The following is a 19,140-nucleotide window of genomic DNA, read 5'->3' as shown; positions in this document are numbered from 1 at the left end:
CTGACAATAATAGAGACTCGGTTTGATTCGGTTTGACTTTGCGTCAAGATTCTACATACCTGGGTTCAACTTGAGGTTTAGTTAATAAACCCCACGTAACAGGACTTTTAACAGAAGAACCTTTCAAGCGCCCAGCAAATAAGTTTACCCCAGAATAAAAAGACTGTCATACAATTTAAAGAACATACCTTAACTCCTCGAGGTCCTGGGTAACCAATTGGTCCTTGAGGGCCAGTGGGACCCTACAATAACAGAAACAATTGATTTCATTATTAAGCCAAATAATCAATACAACAAAAGTGTGTTGTATTGATTTTAAGCAAAAAAAACTATTTTGCTTAGGTGAAGGCTACAAACATTCAGCCTAATGTACCAAATCCAGCAAAATTGGCCCAGTAATAAAAAACATGAAAAAACACATTTTACATACCAAGTACACACTCAAATCAATAAACTATCCTTGAATGTACCATATCTCACCAACAAGGACACATCTGAAGCCCAATAAACACTTTTCCAGATATTATCCCAAGTACCCTGTGGTTACATTTTTCATATCAAAGCACATCATGGAGCAATAACTCCTTATTCTCAAATTGAATTCCTTGTAAACTCTAATTAAAAACTCTAATTCTTTCATAATCAGGTTGCTTGTCAATGGGGTCTATGAAACTAAATTTTGTAAAATTTCAATTAAAGATTTAAATCAAAGTACAGTATGTTGCTTGATCTCTATCACATATATACTGTATATACTGTATATATTTATGGTGTCAATTGTAAGAGCCAGGGGCTATTCATTGTGGAGCTAGATACTTATCTCATTATGCATCTATGAATAAAACGTTGGTTGTGCATCTGTCCTAGGATTTGTACAATGCGGGTATATACAGGTATCATTTTTCCTCCACAAAGACTTTAAGGACTATGCCTTATTAAACTACAGATCTGAATTACAAACTTACCGCTGCTCCCTTTTCTCCTGGAGGTCCTTCCTTACCAGGATGGCCCTAAAATAGAGCAATAATGTTATTTCAGGTGGAATTCGTGGAATTTCGATTTTTTTTATACACAGTAACCTCCGGAACTTGAAATAATTTCAACTCATAATGCAACATATGCAGTTTTTCCTAGGGGCTCCTTAAGGGGCTTGCCTTAAATCTCAGAATTCAGGATGAATTGACAGATGACAGATGATATATGGTCGTGCGATTCCAAATGGTCAGAAGGTAACATTTAAAACAGAAATTGTGTTTAATGTACTTAATATTATATATTATAGTTATATATATATATAGTTTTATATATATAGTGCCTTGAAAACTGTCTCAATATGTCATAAATTGCATACACTAATCCCTATCGCACACCACAATTACTGTAGTTTGCTGTCTAAATGTATTCAATATTATTAGCAATAATAAGGATAAATCATCTGAGAATTACTTTGCCATTAGTCACGCGTTTAAAAGCTGAATGTTCTATGGTATCCATGTGAATTTAACAGGCTATTATAAATAGAATAGTATGATACAAAAAGAGAATTCTCCTAATTCTTTTTTTGTGTCATACTATTCTATTTTTAATAGAATTGAAGTCTGTTACAGGAATAAAATAGACCACATTGTCAAGTCACAGAACCCCGATGACTACGCATTTAGCCCAATTACCGCTGGTATACCACCATTTGTTGACTTGTCAGATTAACCCAACTACTTACTGGGGGCCCATCAGATCCAGGTAGTCCAGGAAGACCGGGCTTTCCGTGTGGGCCCTAAACCGAGACAAAACATACATTAAGCTGACATACACCAAAACTACACACCGTGCAGAATATAAAAAAAAGTCGGCAGCGAACGCCACAAAATGGTAATAGAATGGATACTGCAGTCGAAAAAATGCTTATTTTTGTGAAACTCCTACTTTCCATTCAGTAAACATAAAAACAGCAGTGGTTCACTTTAACTTCCCAAAATACTGCTATTAAGGATAAATAAAATGCTTCCTGTTACCGGGCTCCTGTAGCTTATGACTGCACACTGTGTAACCTCTCTTTCCCCCTAGTATGTTTATTTGAAATGTTACACATGAAAGGCAGACGAGACGGGGCGGCTATATGGTTAACACAGCAAACTAGCGCACAGAGGAGTCTTTACCTTCTCACCAGGGGGACCAATGGGGCCTTGTGGACCAGGGAGACCCTGCAGAGAAAGAAAACATTATATCTCAGGATTTCATTCATCACTGTGAGTTGAGAACAGACGAGTATTTTATGCTACAGCCGCCGTGCCGCATTCCTGAACTCACACGTGGCAGCCTGGAGACTGGCTCACAATTGCTCATGAGTTCTTACTCTAGCCTCTAAAAGCACAGTACAGACGAAGGTTCTATTCTGTACTTCTCATTGATTATCATTAACATTATTAATAACAACATCAAGTACAATTATTGTAAGATACTCCATAACTTTCAAAAATAATTATTATGGCATGCTTTCCTAGCTGTATTTACAAAGTAGACCCTATGTCTGTATATGCTCAGGAACTGGGAAGACCCTTCCCAATATTTTTCATTGGGTTTTTTAATTATTATTATTTAATACTGTGTCCCACAAGACCAATTTCCAGAAGCCCTCAAGAAGTTTAAAAAAAAAAAAAAAAGATACATTGCTGTAGACAACCGAGGTTTAGCTGTGGTGGTCTTCCTATAAGCTCGCCTTTTTACTACTGAAAGGAGTTGAAAATGTTGAATACCATAGTTTTTAAACTATATAAACTATATAAACCATGTGAGCACCAAGAAGAAGACATATCATCATCTGGCATATCTGAGGATGCCTAAGCCTGTGTCATACATTTCTCCCTAAAAAATACTCGAACAGCTTGTCTATTCCCCAAAAGATCTATGCATGACTTACTTGAGGACCAGTGATTCCTTGTTGGCCAGCAGGACCTGGCTCTCCTTGTGGGCCCTGGAATGCAAACAATTTAGGTTAGAAGATACAAAATTACAGAAAACAAGACTTAAGATCTTAAAATGTGTCACTACATATTAATCAATCCATAGGCAAAAAGGAGACTCTGAGACATTTCTTCTGCCACTGGCCATGCGACAACACTTGATAGAACAGTTGTATCCACCTGCGACTCAGACAATATGTCTTTGGTATTCTTTCTTATAGTTGTGTGGGAAAATAAAGTTCATATCCAACTTCACAACAATAACACGGCCATCAAAGTACTGATCCAAGTATATTGTTCCCTAACCTATTTCTTTTCTATGATCCAGCAAAGAAGTCTCATCCTGAGGCTGTTTCAACTTAAAAAGTATCTCAGCCCGCAGAAGGATTGTTTAGAGAAGGTGTTAGGTATGGAATTTACTGTCAAATACATTTTGATCCATTAAGTAAAAACCTTCAAAAGACATATGAAACAATTGTAGATAAATTCAAGGGTATAGCAGTTGGACTTATATAGGTTGTGGGTATATTATCCTTTACCAACTTCTCATTCTGTGGAGGCTATCTTGTCCTATGGTAAGAGTATCATCCCTGAACAACCATCAGCTACAGTACCACGTAAAGTTCCAAGAATAAAACCATCTTTTTTTCGCTAATACTGATTCATTATTATGAAAAATGCTGAAACCATCCAACAATAACTGGCTTTCCCACTAACCACTGCTTATGTGCCACTTTATAATGTGATTGTACAAAGTTTTAAAAAAAAAAGTAACAGCAGGTTTTTGTTTTATTTTTTTTTACTTTTTTGAAGCATTTGTTCAAAAGACTGAAAAGTACAAAAGAAGCTAAACTAATATATGCAAAAGGAAGGAGCTGGAAAATTACCATTACACAGCTTAATAATCAATACAATGGAAGATGAACTGCTATATTAACCAGAACTTCTTAAGCAATGCCATTGTCAACTAGGTCTTTGGGAGCGAGATAATAATAACCCGGTTAGCTTTGAAACAGCAAGGACTCGCAGCTGTGTAGAGCAAGATAACCAGAAGGTCATAGAGCAGTAAAGATGATGCACACTGAAACAACAGCTATTTATATAAAACATAGTCGAAGAGGGCAGAGAAATAGAACATGCGGAGTAAAACGGCAGGTTTGGGTTATACGACAATGATGTGAAACAAACGGCAGGGAATGAAATGCCAGCACAACAAACGGGTGAGATGTAAAAAAAAAATACTAAAAAGGCATGAGAGAAGAAGACACGAAAAAAACCATAATAGCGCACAAGGCAGAACTTAATTAATACAACCCTAGAATGCTCCTTAGCTCCAGAATGTGCTAGGGCAGGATGGGGATTTTTTATTCTGGGGTACATGCAGACACATGGATCGTGAAGACGGGAACTACCCTCAAACACTTGTCTTCAGACTTAACAATACAATGTGATCAGCCCTGTTCAATATTCACCGACCTGTGGATATATGGAATTGGTGGACAACAACCTCTATCAAATGTGTTTGGCGCTAATACCTGCTCTGCCAGCTTTCCAATGAATATTTTATATGGTGCTTCTTCTTGTACTTTTGCATCTTAAAAGAGTTTATTAGCAAAAGAAGGAAAATACTGTGTAAACGTGTTTGAGTTTTCACTAGTGTAGAGCTGTAGACTCACCAGATGCTCATTTTCAGTTTTGGGAAATGAACTTAAAATTAAATTAAAATTGAACGTTTGGTTATGTTCTTGGTTTCCAGATGCTCAATTACTATAAGGCTGACAACATAGTTAGAAATAAAGTCCTTGTGGTTCTGCTACTGCAGGTTGTGCAACAGGTTCCTAGTTATAAACTTTAAATAACTTTACTTTGTAAAAATGAAAAATGTGATTCTTCTAGATAGACCGCTAAGAAAGTGATGGTGGCCTATTTTAGTGGCCCTTCAATCTATTGCTATACCACAGACAAGCTAGCATTTTGCTAACACAAGAGGGGATTGGCACGAAGGATGGCATGGTACTAAATCAAGTCTGAGTACTGAGCACGGCACTCAATGCCCATCATCAGGAGAATGTTTGTAATATTGTCCTACAGACTTCTTAAGAGCTCCATTTGTTATGTGTGTTCTGAAGCCCATAGTAAGGCCATTCTGTGATATTTATGGAGTGCCCTGATATTCCTTAGCATGGTACCTTTAATGCATACTAGGAAATATAGTCTAAGAACTGGTATCTAAACTCCTGAGATTTTATAAAGGTTGTAAGCTTGCGAGCAGGGCTCTCTCCACCTAATGTATCGGTTTGTCTTAGTCTGTCAATTCCCATCTTGTCATAGCCCTTGAATATATGTATTGTATTAAGCGCTGTGTAAATTGTTGGCGCTATATAAATAAAAGATCATAATAATTATAATAATAATAAACATATGGCGGTGTTTTAACATAGGATAAACAGAAAGACTTACTTGATTTCCTTTAGGGCCTGGGGGTCCATCAACACCAGCAATACCCTAATTGATGAACGATAACATAGTCATTTAAATCAATTGCTATATTAACAATTTTTATTAAAATAAAGTACAGTAAAATACTCTCAAAAAGAGACGTTTCTGAATGATTACTGTGTTGTTGGGTCTAATGTATTAAACTAAAAGTTTAGAAAATAATATGGAAGTATCATGATATTATGTTAACATTTAAATGATGCGATAAAATAAGCAAATTTGGCAATAATTCCATTCCTATGGGTGTACTTCTAAGCTAGTAAGATTTTAAAATCAATACTACAAATAATACATTAAAGCTTTGGTCCTTCATACATTATTTTAGTATTTGGAGAAATGTTCATAATCTACTGTGATTTCAATGTTGGCAAGTATACTTAGACACTATGTTAATAATTTTACATACATGTTGTCCTGGAGGTCCAGGGGATCCTCTTGGTCCCAGCAATCCTCGTTCACCCTAAAATAAGTCAAAGAAAATATAGGTAGTAGTTATTCAGTGCCAAGACAAGATTTAATGTTCTCTGAATGTTCCCAATAGGACAGATAATAAATGCAAACTAATATTAAACATTTTGTCCCTTAGATTTAACCCTCCAAGAGCATAGTGAGAAAACGGAGGCTGAGACTCAGTGACCCTGTACCGTACACTGTGAAACAGCTCCGACATAGAGAAGTGAGTTTTGTACACAGTAGATTAATGTGCCACTTACGGGTTCACCGGGCAATCCTCTGGGTCCAACCTCTCCATCTTCTCCCTGTTACAAAAAAGAAAAAGCGTGTTTCATAACAAATAAAAAGGATGAAGGCATCAGCAGTACGCCTGCATATGTCTGTATGTATACATTCAACCTGTTACTTTGGCATAAATATTTAAACATAAAGCAAGGAAACTAAATAATTGTAGTCATTACTGTTATATGATATTAGACACAAGTCTAGTTCAGACAAAGTAGCATTAATGTGCCCCATACTACAATAGATAATAGTTAAAAAAAATTTATATATTTTAGATATATTCGTGATCAATTATGCCCCTGGTTTTGCTTGATCTCTCCACCAGATTCTCCCTACTCTGTGCAAGTAGAGAGCATCATAGAGAGTTTTGGCTCACTTCATACCTTTATGGAGAAAAAAATAGTATTTCTCTTCAGGAAACAACAAATGGTCCCAAAGTGTTTGGCCTTTATGGGCACAATGAGCATACATACATACGCCTCTTTAATAAACTGCTACTACCGCAACCAGAAAGTATTCTAATTCTCAGAAGTTCTTACCCTCTCACCATCTTCTCCTGGTGGCCCTGGAGGACCTTGTGGACCTTTGTCACCCTAAAATAATGCAAGAACAAAGATATGTTAAAATGAACAATTACATAACCAATATATTCCTACCATGCTTTGGACTCATCCTGTTCAAATAATTTGACAGTCTATATACATAATGTCATGAGCTGCATTGCTTATATCTCCCAGTAACAATATCCAACAAAGTTAGTATATATAAAAACCTTTCTTTGGTCATACATTGAGGGGATGTATATGGATACCTATATGTAAAGGGCAGACCTGTGTCTATATCTTACCGAAACATGCCAGAAAGAACCATGCCTATATGTCACTTAGTATAACAGCAGAGGGTAAATAGATACCGAGCAGCTAACTAGACCTATGCATATGCTCTAAATGCAGAGTATATGTTATATTTTCAGATACGTAAATCTGTGGATTATTGGTATATGCTGATTGCACTTAATTGGCTTTGTGCGCAATCGATTTCTTTCTAACACACAAAATAAGCCAATTAGTTTTATCACATTTAGAATCTGCAAGAAGAAAGAGGCATAGCGCTCTCTGCTGGCCACATAATAAAACTGTAGCCTTAAAATGTGGCACGGATGCTGATTTTTCTTGCAAGGTCAACCTTTGCTCACCAAGCAATGGACTCACCCTGTGTCCCTTCTCTCCGGGCAGACCTGGAAGGCCATCAAATCCTCTGTCACCCTACAAAACAAATGAAGCAATGTTACAACTAGTAAAAAGGTAAAAGCACTCACGTATGTTATAGTAGTGACTAAAAATACATTCCACATTCTACGATTCTTTCTTAATAAAAGGTGATTATTATTCTGTAAGGCATGTTCATCAATTAAAGAAGGGGATTGGCCAACTATGTTTCAAAATATGCAAGTTGTAATATATCTTTAGCATATTTTGAGAATGCAAAGTTCAGGTAGCACTATTTTTGTATATGAACAAGGGCTGATGAAATCAGGACGTGGACAAAGTCACAAAGTCTAAATCTATTTTTATGTATTTTGTAGTAAAACTATTTGTGCTTTGTATGGATTTGTTTCCTTCCAACATGGAGTGGCAGGAGCTAGGATTCCCCATTGATCATAATAATTTATGTTTATGGTCATACTGTAAATACAATATCTGTGACAGTATGGATCGTTAATTAGTGAAAGTGTTTAATTTTTTGTGAAATTACTTAATTCAATTCAACACTCAGGCATTCAGCAGCTGCTGGATGATGAGTAATATGTTAGCTCATTTCATTATTGAACACTATTTGTAGCTGACTTCCCATTTACTTTACTAATTACTCACCCAGAATATTGTTGACTTTTTTGTTCCTGCCCAACTAAGGCAAACAGCTGCTAATGCTCTACAAGGCCCACAATGTGTCACCAGTCAGACTAGCCATTTAACTAAGCATTATAAGTTTTTGATTTTACCAACAGTTTGAAGGTCACACCTTATCCCCTAACTTCTTTGGATCATCATAGTCCATCATAATCATATGTAACTTCACTATATGTAGTATGTTAGAAAATATTATGTTAACAAAACCCCACCTTGGCTCCAGGTTCTCCAGGCATACCACGGGCTCCATCAGCTCCTGAGCGTCCCTGAAAATAGAAGACATGGTTGATTAAGAGATAACAGAAGGGCATCCAAACCAAAGGTGTCTAATAATTTCAAAACATCCCCTACAAGTACAGATAATGATACAGTAATAGAACAGAATCATAACATGTTCTATATTTAACTTACATCACAGTTCTGCCGGTTTGTTCAGTATATTGACTAGTTACACAAAATGCAAAATGCAATCAGGGAAATCCAAAAATTGTGACCTGATATTACACAAGGTTGTAATCTCTTAATATGTAGTTTATGTTCTACTACCTAAAGTTGAATTAGTCCACGCATTGTAATACAACCCAACTGTATAAGCTATCATCCACACTGCCTCTTCCAACATAATAGGGAATAACATTATCTAATGGCATGTTAAAGTTGCTACTTGCTATTCTATTGACAGAATGCTACTAGCTTCTGTCTCTTCATTTTGTGTGTATTAAGCAAGGTCACTGGCCACAAAACTTACCCTTTTACCAGCTTTTCCCATGGGCCCTGGTGAACCCTGAATTCCTCTGGGACCCTACAGAGTAACAAAAAAAACCCATGTCAAGAAAGTTAACACAACAAGAACATAACTACCCAGAGATACTTGCTACGTGTAACTGTTTCCTTTTCAAGACTACATTATAAATGAAAGGTCTTACCTGAGGGCCTGGATCTCCGGGGTCTCCTTTGTTTCCTGGTCCACCAGGTTGTCCCTGTTACAGAAGACATTGTGAGATTACCAATAATGAGATGTTATCTGTGTTACTATACAGATAAACCAACAAAGGCAAAAATTGAGAACCGGTGCAATCTTAGTGGGTCGGTGGTAGTATTATCTGACGCTAATATTTGGATTCTGAATTGGATTTCAGGAAACTAGTTCATGGAGCTCCTGGAGGTCCCGTAGAACCTGTCATGATGCACAGCTATGCAGAACAGCTAACTAAACAATAATTCTGATATTAGACTAGAAATATGTTCTAAATAACACTGCATTTTAAACTAGGTGGGCATTACATAAAAAAATTAATATTGTAGTTATTAATTGGCAGTCTTGATGAGAGATGCGTGTGGGATTTTCAACAGATCACCGATCCTGTGATGCTCACTGATTAGGAAGTACGAATCCAACTCCAGAGTCTGTCACTAACCAGAGAATTTCTAAAGGCCAGGAAGTTCCACTGATGTAATTATATTAATTGTTATTTGTATGGTTCCAAAAAAACCCAACTATTTTTAAAAAAGATGTGATGATACATATTGCTTAAAAAAAAATGAGCAGCTTTATTAATTTACATTGGTGAATTTCGTGATTATTCTGTCCTGCCTTGGTAGCAAAGGGGTTAACGTGGTTTTTACTTACAATTTATAATGTATGAAATATAGCATGTTGAGAATTCTCTGGAGTATTTCTGCTCCCCCAGTAAATGATGGCATTGAGCTTTATTTGCAGTGATACCGAATATAATTGCTTGACATCTACAGCCTCCTTGTGGTGTGAAAGACAAACAGCTAGCACGGGGACTCTCACAAGTTTAGAAATGTCTGTTAACCCCTTAATGACAAACACATTGTTTTCAATGGGTTTAGGGACCCCCCATTGTCCTTAAGGGGTTAATGCTCAGAGTCCTGAGAGTAAAGGTCGGGAGCAAATGAAACGTTACAAAGGGGGATTTCTAACACCACAAACCCTCTTTAAATTATATAGATAGACCTCAATATGAATGGCAGATCTCAACGATATCTCAATGAGTTTCTTTTTTTTTTTGTATGAAATAAAGAGACAGCTGTTCATGTACTACCAAAAAATAAAATGTATTTATGACCAGCTACACAGAAATAATTCCAACAGCTGATTTTATGCCTAGATCCACTGCTGAAAAAATATCCCGGTAATGTGTCTCATACAAAAAAAACTTCAACCTGCTCCTTGTGCAATATTGATAGCGAGTTCACGACATTTAAGCATATATTAGAGATAAGATTAGAGCTGTGGGTCGAGATTTAGAATGGGATGTTGATGTTGTGAATTCTTAAATTTGCCATAAATGACACACTAGAGCTGTCTGTCGCAGATAAAATCAAGATTATCTGTTTTAAATCCGTAGTGTATATCAAATAAGAAGATAAGAAGTGTGCTATGGTCTAGACCTCATCGCCACAAACCATTCTACTACAATATTCTCAGATGACTAAAGGTGAATCTGCCAAAAAAACAACAACTGTGATAAAATCTTTAGAAGTGGGAACAGATATTGTATTATACATACACTCTGACTCCGTCTGCGGCAGGGGGTTTAACGTGCATAGAAAGGTGAGACGTTCATTTACTCCTCGTAATACCCTTTAATCCTATCTTCTTGATCAATGGACTGTGACTGTGTTTAGATGGCACACAGTGTTTCCTGAGCTCACTGGTGAATTCTTAATACTAAACTTGGAGGCTTCTAAGGTTATATATAAAAAAGCCAATCTGGTGCAAAGTTTGAAAAGTGGTCGTTTCACCATATTAACCAATGAAATGTCCATGTAGCTTGTAGACCAGTTTCAATTGTTGCACAGAGTCAACAGTTGACAACATGAGTTACACAGACTCTTAGGTCCACCAGTCCTATCAGTTGGTCTTCTTTTAGAAATCCCTGTATATAAGGTTGGTCAAAACTAGGTCAGACTCTCCTGATCTATTCCGCATCAGGCAGCCACCTTCTAATTACCATCATGCTTTCCTGGTCAAACCTGCGCCAGTCTTATTTACGTATGTATGTAAAACCATTTCCAGCTACAATAGTCATTTTTAACATTACTATAATCTACACTATATTTATGATCCATTTCATGTTATTTTAATGGACAGGATTTGTTTTTCTTTCAAAAGCAAGGAAACCCCAAAGTGACCCCAAATGTTTGAGCAATAGTATATATACTAATATGCATGAGAGACTCTTGATCTGCACCAGACGGCCCCAATATATATAATTCAATAGTTTCCACACCAGACATCAGACATTCCCATCTCACATATTCCAGACGTCACACTAAAATCGCCAATTCAGTTTTAATTTGCCCCAGAAATATATTCCTTGGCAGAAAACCCCAAGTACAGGGGTACAGTCATGAAGCTAAGTTAAGCAGTGGTTTAGCCTATATTACAAAGTTCATAATGTGAGCGGAAATGGTGGTAGATAAGTGGAAGAGCTTCCCAGCAAAAGTGGTAGAGGCTAATACAGTGAGGGAATTTAATGGATGGGATAGACATAGGCTTTCCTGAATCTAAGATCAGACCAAGGACTGATTAAAGTTTGAGTCCTCGTAACAGGAAAAACTGGCATACTATATGGGCCCGAATGGTTCTTATCTAATGTCAAAGTTTTTATGTGTCCTATTTATGAATCTTTAGTACGTTTGGGAACCTCAACTGCAGAATACAGAAACCCGAAATATAACCTATTATTTGATTAAATTTTTATTATTTCAATTTTCTAAATCTAATTACTTTGGTTTTATTACTATTGAATTCCTCGTCTTACTTATTTTAAGCGCTCATACTTAATTAGGCAAGCTGGTTAATTATAACACTGTAAACACAATCAATACGATCCACAAACCTCTTTAACGACTCATGAATTAATTTTCCATAAAATAGATTTCAGCTGATTAAAGGGTTTTGTAGCTTGAGGTTTACCAAAGTGGTATTTAACAATAGCATAAAAAATTGCATTTTATCCGGTATTAAACCACTGCAATCAATACAAGTCTTCTGAAAACAGGCGATAAGGATATGTGTAAATATAAGGTTTTATTTTTTAAAACTACTATGAGGTATGGAAAGCTTCCATAATATTATGGTTGCTACCCTTTTAAGTTAGTGGTCAAAATAAAACATACTTTTTACATTTCTTTTATATTCAGTGAAATGTAGATAATGGTGTTATCCAACCATGTTTGAAACCATTCCCAAAGAACTACACTTTCAATGGCGGTCAACCAGAATTAGAAAGAAAATCACGACTTCCATTATCAAGTGGAGCGTGAACCTGAGTGCAACTTGGCATTTAAATCCAGATGATCCCGGTTGTGTTCTGAAGTTCACGGTCAGCTGTTGAATGTAGGCAAACTTCACTATGACATTGTCAATGAATTCAGCCGCTAAATTTGTTTCGTGAATACTAGTGTAAATTTGTTCATAAGATATTAAAAGTTAAAACTAAGATTAGCTATTATTTGTTCTTTTTGACAACCCTCTCAATTCAGTTTAAGACATTGCCTGGGATCCTCAGTGTAAGAGAATGTCGGGAAAGGTTTCATTCTTTTTCCTCTGACCTTGATGTATCATGCCGCAGGTACTTTCAGTATTAAATAAATGCTTTACTTACCACAGGGCCAGATCTTCCAGTTAGACCCATTGGACCAGGAGGTCCCCGCATTGCAATCTGAAAGAAAACAGAATCATTGTTCTTATTATTGTAAAATGTGTAATAATACACAATGGGATTTATTCATATAAAAGGTCATTCATGGTAAATGTTCTGGCAAGAAGACCTGCGCTGATCGACATAATATGTTTTATGCAAGGTCAGAATGGGTTGTACAGATTCCTTCCGTGCAATCAGCATTAAAATGTGTCTTAATCAAAGATGCAATTAAATGTTATGGTTAAACGAAAATGACTTTGACTTAACTTCACTAGCAGCTTGGAGTATCAGTTCTGGACTTATGAGAAGCATTTATAAGTAGACTTGGGTTACAAATTCAAAATCCTACTGGCATATGTGATACCAAGGTAGGTTATGTACTCCATGTGTAATAATATATAAGGATTACCCTAGCTTGTTGCAGAATGGCTTGAGCCTGTGCTTCCTGAGCTGAGACTTGTGGTCCTTTTTGTCCATCTCCTCCATAACGGAACTGTAATATAAGATGAAGATAAAGCATGAACATGTCCTGGGATGCAATACTCATATACTGGTATTTACAGGTTTAGCACACTATAATTAGATATGGATATCTAAAAGTTACTGTATAACCATCTTTTTCAATCAACCAATTTTTCCCTATGCCCAAAATATTAAAGTATTTTTACAATGTGGAGAAAGGTGCCCACCACACTTTGTTTAATTTATGTTCTCTGAAAGAACAAGTAATAGGTAGAGGCCAAGTACTATGTTCTAGGGGACACATCAAAATTGAAATCTTGTTCTATACAGTGGGTGTATCTATGCCTTTGCTTTCTTCATCCATCATATCTTCAGTCTTTTAACATTAACTCATATACCTGAGTCATCAATGTATTTATACTCGTTAAGATGAATTCCCTTAGTGTGCTCAGTTCAGTTACACATGCTATACTTAAGCAAATGACATTAATTCTATGAATGCATATGCAAACATGGCCGCTATACATTAAGGGATGTTAACGCAGCTTTAATTTGAATTACAAAAAAAATAATTGTGATATTTGCTTACTGGTAGCATGAGCATGGTGCCAGGGGGTCCAGGTAACCCATCAGCTCCAGGCAATCCAGAGCGACCAGGAGGACCCTAAAAAGTTGAGAAGAGATGAATTAAGGTAAAACTTGTGAGCAAAAAAAGGCCCAGAAACTCTATAGAATGGAGCATTGGGCAACAAAATAAGAAACAAGGAAGAAGATATTTCGTAAAAATAAAAATAAGTAAAAAGATGCGGTAAGACAGGTACAAGAGCTGTCGTTATGAAAAACATAGGCGTTTATTCAATTTCAGCAGTATATAAATACGGTGATATAAACTGAAAGACTGGACGAACAGAGTGTGCATTGATGAGAAGAGGGTACAAGAGGTCAAATATGAAGTACGTGCAAGAGGAGCACTTTATAGATACAAACAATGTTAGCAATATAATAATAAAAAGAGGATGATTAAAATGTAAGGGAAACGGAAGTAAATGTGCTCTTTACCATCATTCCAAGATGTGTCTGGGTGGAAGGTTGTTTCAAGGCACACACATTAGCATTGCTTTTAAGAATGTCATATTGTGGAGATCATCACACGAAGGCCATAATCATAAAAATCTTTTTACATTTAAAACTGAAAATTATAAAATGTACTTTGTAGTGAACAATAAATGTGGAATTTTTGTCAATTAACCTAAATGACAGGCTTATACTATACTCACTCTCTCACCAGGGTCTCCAGAAGGTCCAGGAGGTCCTTGTAGACCAGGAGGACCAGTAAGACCCTACAAGGAAACAAATAAATTTACAATAATTAACATTATATCTTTATATCTAGATATAAACAACCACATGGACCCTTTTGCCAGATCTATATGTTATCCATTTTGGGTATTGCAACGGTTTTGATACATACCGCAGGCCCTTCTAGTCCAGGAGGTCCTTCTATCAACATACCCTTAAAAAAAACAAAACAATATCCCATTACTATGAAACATCAAATGAATGAGTCAGCAGTCTTCATAAAGATGAATAACTGTCTTGTGCTATTTTAATTCAAAAACATCTGCAGATGTCAGGAACTAGAGGTGAGAGAAAAATCTATAAAAATAAGGAAAAGGGTTGCACTTCATGTGGCTGACATCATCAGGCTGAACAGATGGATTCTGCCCACATTCATGCTTATCATTGTGGGATTTACTCTGGAAGTAGGCAAGAAATCCTGCTTTTTGCAACATATCTCATGGAAATCACTTTAAAGTCCCCTTGTTGTAGCTCTATTAGAAAACCTTTCAAACAAGGTGACCAGGAACCAATTAAAAACTATGCGGTCAGAGATTGTCTCTTGGATAGGAGACACTTGGCACTTGAGAATGCTATCTTGGGGGCAGTCTTTCTTTTGATAACACCATAATAATTTACCGTGACTTTAACTTCTTTGCATCATGTGTGCCCACTAATCAAAGTTGTATTGTAACTTTGTAATCCTACTTCACAACACTGGAATATTTGTTAGTATGTGGAACCTGGTATCCAAAACTGATCTTCTATTGACTCACCGGCTCAATCACAGCAGGTTCTCCTTTTTGGCCCTTTTCACCATATCCACCATAATTATTCACCTGCAAGATCATCATGCACCAATTACAATTCACACTAGAATCCAAAAGCATTGCAAAGCTTGCAATAGGGGATTTAGTCAAAATAAACTAAACATTTTTAGCATTGGAAAGAGCTCTTAATGTACATAAAAACGAAAAAAAACCTCTTATTTTAAATACGTGGTAAGTAAACCATATGTGCATGCCATCCCCTAGAAGCCCTTTCTGCAAAATAACCGATGGCATAAAATGTTGGTCATGCAATGATCAAAATTGGAACAATTAATGATTTTATACAAATTGAGTGAATATAAACAAAATCTGGGATCTCTATGTCTGACTATTAAAAAATTGTTTGGACTATCAAGTTGAGTAGCACTCAATCAATAACTTCTTTGGCAGAAGAATAACCTGACGTAAAACCTTAAGTAAAAAAAAAACATGAGTATATATTTTCGAATGGCCAAAAGAATACCAAATAAAAAAAAATGATCTGTGACTTACATCACATAAAATAAATCATAATTTATAAAGTTGTAACTATACTTGGAAGTTCCTTTGTTCCTAAAACCCCCTAGGTGTGCATGCCCAACAATATCCCAACCATCACAGTGTGATGGTTGTGCTTGAGTACCTGATGCAGATGCTACCACCCCAACTTACGCTGGTCTCTGTGACATCAGTCTCGGCCGGTACCCCTGGTCCGAACTCATCTCCTTTGGCGTTGGTTGGTTTATCTTCGTATTCTTTATACTCTTTATAGTCATACATATCATATTCGCCTAAATCTCCTCCTACAACCGTCTCAGTCTCAGTGGGTGTTGGGGCTACAGTGTTTACCCCATATTCTGATTCCTCAACCAGCTTTTTCTCTGAATCATAATCCTCTCCTGTTATGTACTCTTCCACAAAGGGTTCCTCCAAAATGGATTCCTCCTCAAAGGTCTCCACAGGTGCTGGCTATCATTGTCAGCGTAAGAAGGAATACACGTGTTATGGTTAGTGAAAGCCGTTAGGTGCATTTAAGCCATGAAGCATTTTGAGACATCATCTATATATTGCAGTCACTTAGTTGATACTATCTTTTAATTACATTTAGCAAGCATGGATTGCACAGATCTCTAAATTAATTAAAAGATAGCACAAGTGAAAATGAATACTTCAATAGCAGTATGAGTAAAAGTTTACATAAATAGACATTTCATTTTAAGACAAATTACAGATTATATATTTATAGCTGAGCTTATATGCGAAACATTTTTCTTTGATTCATATGATTATTAAAATAGCTCCTCTCAAATATAAGGAGTAGCTTTTCTTTTTTCGCTATATTTTAGGGTTGAAAACGTTAACTTTTACCCAATACTGCTGCTTTCAAAAGCAAAACTCAAAACCTTTTTCTTAGCTTGCTAGGCTTGTAAAGTATAACATCACAGGTCTATCCTGTATGATGGAGGTTTAGAGCATAATTTAAAAAAAAAAAAAATAAGCAATTAAAGCGCTGGCAAAGTAACTGTACACTTTCTAATTGTTTCAATGTGCATTCCATTTTGAGGCATTAAACAGACTAAACATTTTAAATGTGGTGTTTTCGTCAACAATAAATTGACTTAAATTCCAAATGAAATTACCTGGACAAAATGAATAAAAAAACAAATAATAGGAATTGCACTTGAAACAATGATATTTAATATGCTGTGCAAAATCAAAAAGTAAAATCAATGTGGGTACAACTTTTATGATCATTTATTTGATAATTGAGATTTTAGTGTTATTCTTTTCTTTTAAAACGCCATCATTCTTACAAATATGACATAATAATACCAATACCATACTGTCAATTTAAGGGTATTGGTCAATGTAATAGTGTTACATCAATTTCAGTAAGCCTATTAAAGGGATCATACATTAAAAAGTAAATATACACATTTTAGTGCTCAGCAGTAGGAATTATATTATATGCAGCATATACACCACCTTCTTGTACAGGCAGGGTCTGCAAAGCATCTTTGGTGTTTGGCTGACTAGGTGGGGGCCGTTTAGTGGCAAACACTTACATATAGGTGATGGGGACCGTATACCTAGGATGCCAGAAACACTAGGACTGGCCCTGGCTGGTGGCTACTGAAATCCAGAGTAATGTCACATTTATAGCGTTGTCTAGGAATGCTTTAAATAATCTCATTCTTAAGTAGAGTAGTATTTCGTTCTGCTAAACATTTTCAAATATATTTACTAGTTTGTATTTTTTTTATTAAATAAGAGGCAACCACGTGCTTACATATTATCAGTATATGTTAGTTTGTATGCTGATAATTAAGCTGGTTGTTGCTGTAGCTATTTCAGCTTTTTCACAATTTCCAATACGCAGGTGTATATATTTAAAGGAATCATCTCCATCTAACAGTCATGATAATACTAAATGTATACCTTCAAAAATTAACTGCTCTTCACAGTTTGGAATAGCTATATATATATATATATATATATATATATTCACTGATATGAATTGCAATTGCTGTCAAGCTGATAATGGTGGCTTTAAAAACAAGTACTATGCTTATATTGGATTAAAATTGTAATGCTGATTTTGTTTCTACCCAGCTTTGCATTAGGTAGAAAAAGGTAGAAATCTAGAAGCAACCATGTGTATAAAAATGATTCCTCCACATGAGCTTTGTTGCGATGTTACTAGCAGTAATATACCGTAATACGATTTTCATGGCGCAGCATGTTAAGCAAATTTCGAAACAGTAAGCGAAAGCTAGCGGCGGATACTATTCTACATTAGGTAGTATCAGTCTGCAGCTTGGTGAGAACACCGGTTCCGGCACTCCTTTACTCTACAATTGGGGGTGCTTTAAACTCAACCTATATTTCTTTTTGAATGGCCCCTATGCCTAAGGCTAAAATTTTCAGCAAATATCTTAATTTCCTAATGACTAAAGGCTGATGACATAGAATTCTTTAAAAGAGATTTGTTCAGTAGATCAGCCTACATTTGTCACAGTCATATACTTCTCATTTTACTTACTTCCCTTTCCCATAACATTGTGTTTTTTTTACCTCATTGGGTCCGGTAGTAAGAGCAGGGGTATCCGTCTGATAGCCATAATCGCCATACTGTTCTGGATTGTATTCCACTACATTGGCCTGGGAGAAAAAGTGTGTTTCGTTAAATTAACAATTTTATTGAGAAACAAACGGGATCAAAGCAGAAGTCTGGAAATAGTCAGGTTATTGTATTAGCCAGAGATATTGTAGACGTCAGGGTTAGGGCAGGGGTAGTCAATCTACAACTACCCAGCTGCTATGTGACTAAAGCCCTCATCATTCTTAGAGAGCAACTAGCTGGCTGAGGGTGATGGCAGCTCAAGTCCAACAGCAGGTGGGTAGTCAAAAATTGGCTACCCCTGGGTTAAGGCGTTTCATATCTCATGATCAGAGATCTTCAGGGCTGACCCTACTGAAGATCTTGATATCTGCTACCTTTACCCCTATTCTTTTTCTTGCTGACGCCTGGTAATCGGTCCTGCCCTTCTTCTTCTTAGGTGCAATTGATTTTTTGGGCGTGACCTTTATGGGTTTGTTCTTTGATTTAGGGGGCACTGGCTTCTTCTTCGTTTTGGTATTGGCTTTCTTCTTCTGCAAAAATGTGGTGAAAGACCGAATGGAAACCATAAATGAAAGAAGGTAGAAGAGGAAGCAAGGAGGAGGTTTAAGGGCAGGCTGTACC

General features: G+C 36.4%; 1 protein-coding gene across 2 annotated transcripts in view; it reads right to left on the bottom strand.

Annotated features, from left to right (window-relative positions):
- The window catches only part of LOC149283296 (collagen alpha-1(XI) chain-like), an 83,623-nt gene that overhangs the window by 35,232 nt on the left and 29,251 nt on the right, over window positions 1–19,140 (bottom strand). Inside the window, exons 7-27 of one of the 2 annotated variants that reach the window (XM_089497743.1) lie at window positions 18,471–18,557; window positions 16,068–16,337; window positions 15,363–15,425; window positions 14,720–14,761; window positions 14,526–14,588; window positions 13,838–13,912; window positions 13,196–13,279; window positions 12,748–12,804; window positions 9,034–9,087; window positions 8,856–8,909; window positions 8,320–8,373; window positions 7,409–7,462; window positions 6,737–6,790; window positions 6,173–6,217; window positions 5,866–5,919; window positions 5,421–5,465; window positions 2,918–2,971; window positions 2,157–2,201; window positions 1,721–1,774; window positions 966–1,010; window positions 189–242 (exon numbers count right to left, since the gene is read on the bottom strand). In XM_089497743.1, coding sequence (XP_089353869.1) covers window positions 189–242; window positions 966–1,010; window positions 1,721–1,774; window positions 2,157–2,201; window positions 2,918–2,971; window positions 5,421–5,465; window positions 5,866–5,919; window positions 6,173–6,217; window positions 6,737–6,790; window positions 7,409–7,462; window positions 8,320–8,373; window positions 8,856–8,909; window positions 9,034–9,087; window positions 12,748–12,804; window positions 13,196–13,279; window positions 13,838–13,912; window positions 14,526–14,588; window positions 14,720–14,761; window positions 15,363–15,425; window positions 16,068–16,337; window positions 18,471–18,557 — 1,407 coding nt within the window. The remainder of the gene's footprint in view (window positions 1–188; window positions 243–965; window positions 1,011–1,720; window positions 1,775–2,156; window positions 2,202–2,917; window positions 2,972–5,420; window positions 5,466–5,865; window positions 5,920–6,172; window positions 6,218–6,736; window positions 6,791–7,408; window positions 7,463–8,319; window positions 8,374–8,855; window positions 8,910–9,033; window positions 9,088–12,747; window positions 12,805–13,195; window positions 13,280–13,837; window positions 13,913–14,525; window positions 14,589–14,719; window positions 14,762–15,362; window positions 15,426–16,067; window positions 16,338–18,470; window positions 18,558–19,140) is intronic. The other variant, XM_089497744.1, reaches the window with a different exon arrangement.

The sequence above is a fragment of the Sceloporus occidentalis genome, unplaced genomic scaffold (assembly GCF_023333645.1).
Source record: "Sceloporus occidentalis isolate IW3139 unplaced genomic scaffold, rSceOcc1.0.p SCAF_106, whole genome shotgun sequence".
NCBI classification, from domain to species: Eukaryota; Metazoa; Chordata; class Lepidosauria; order Squamata; family Phrynosomatidae; genus Sceloporus; species Sceloporus occidentalis.
Note: the sequence above shows the minus strand (reverse complement) of the source record. Positions and strands in the feature narration are given on the sequence as shown.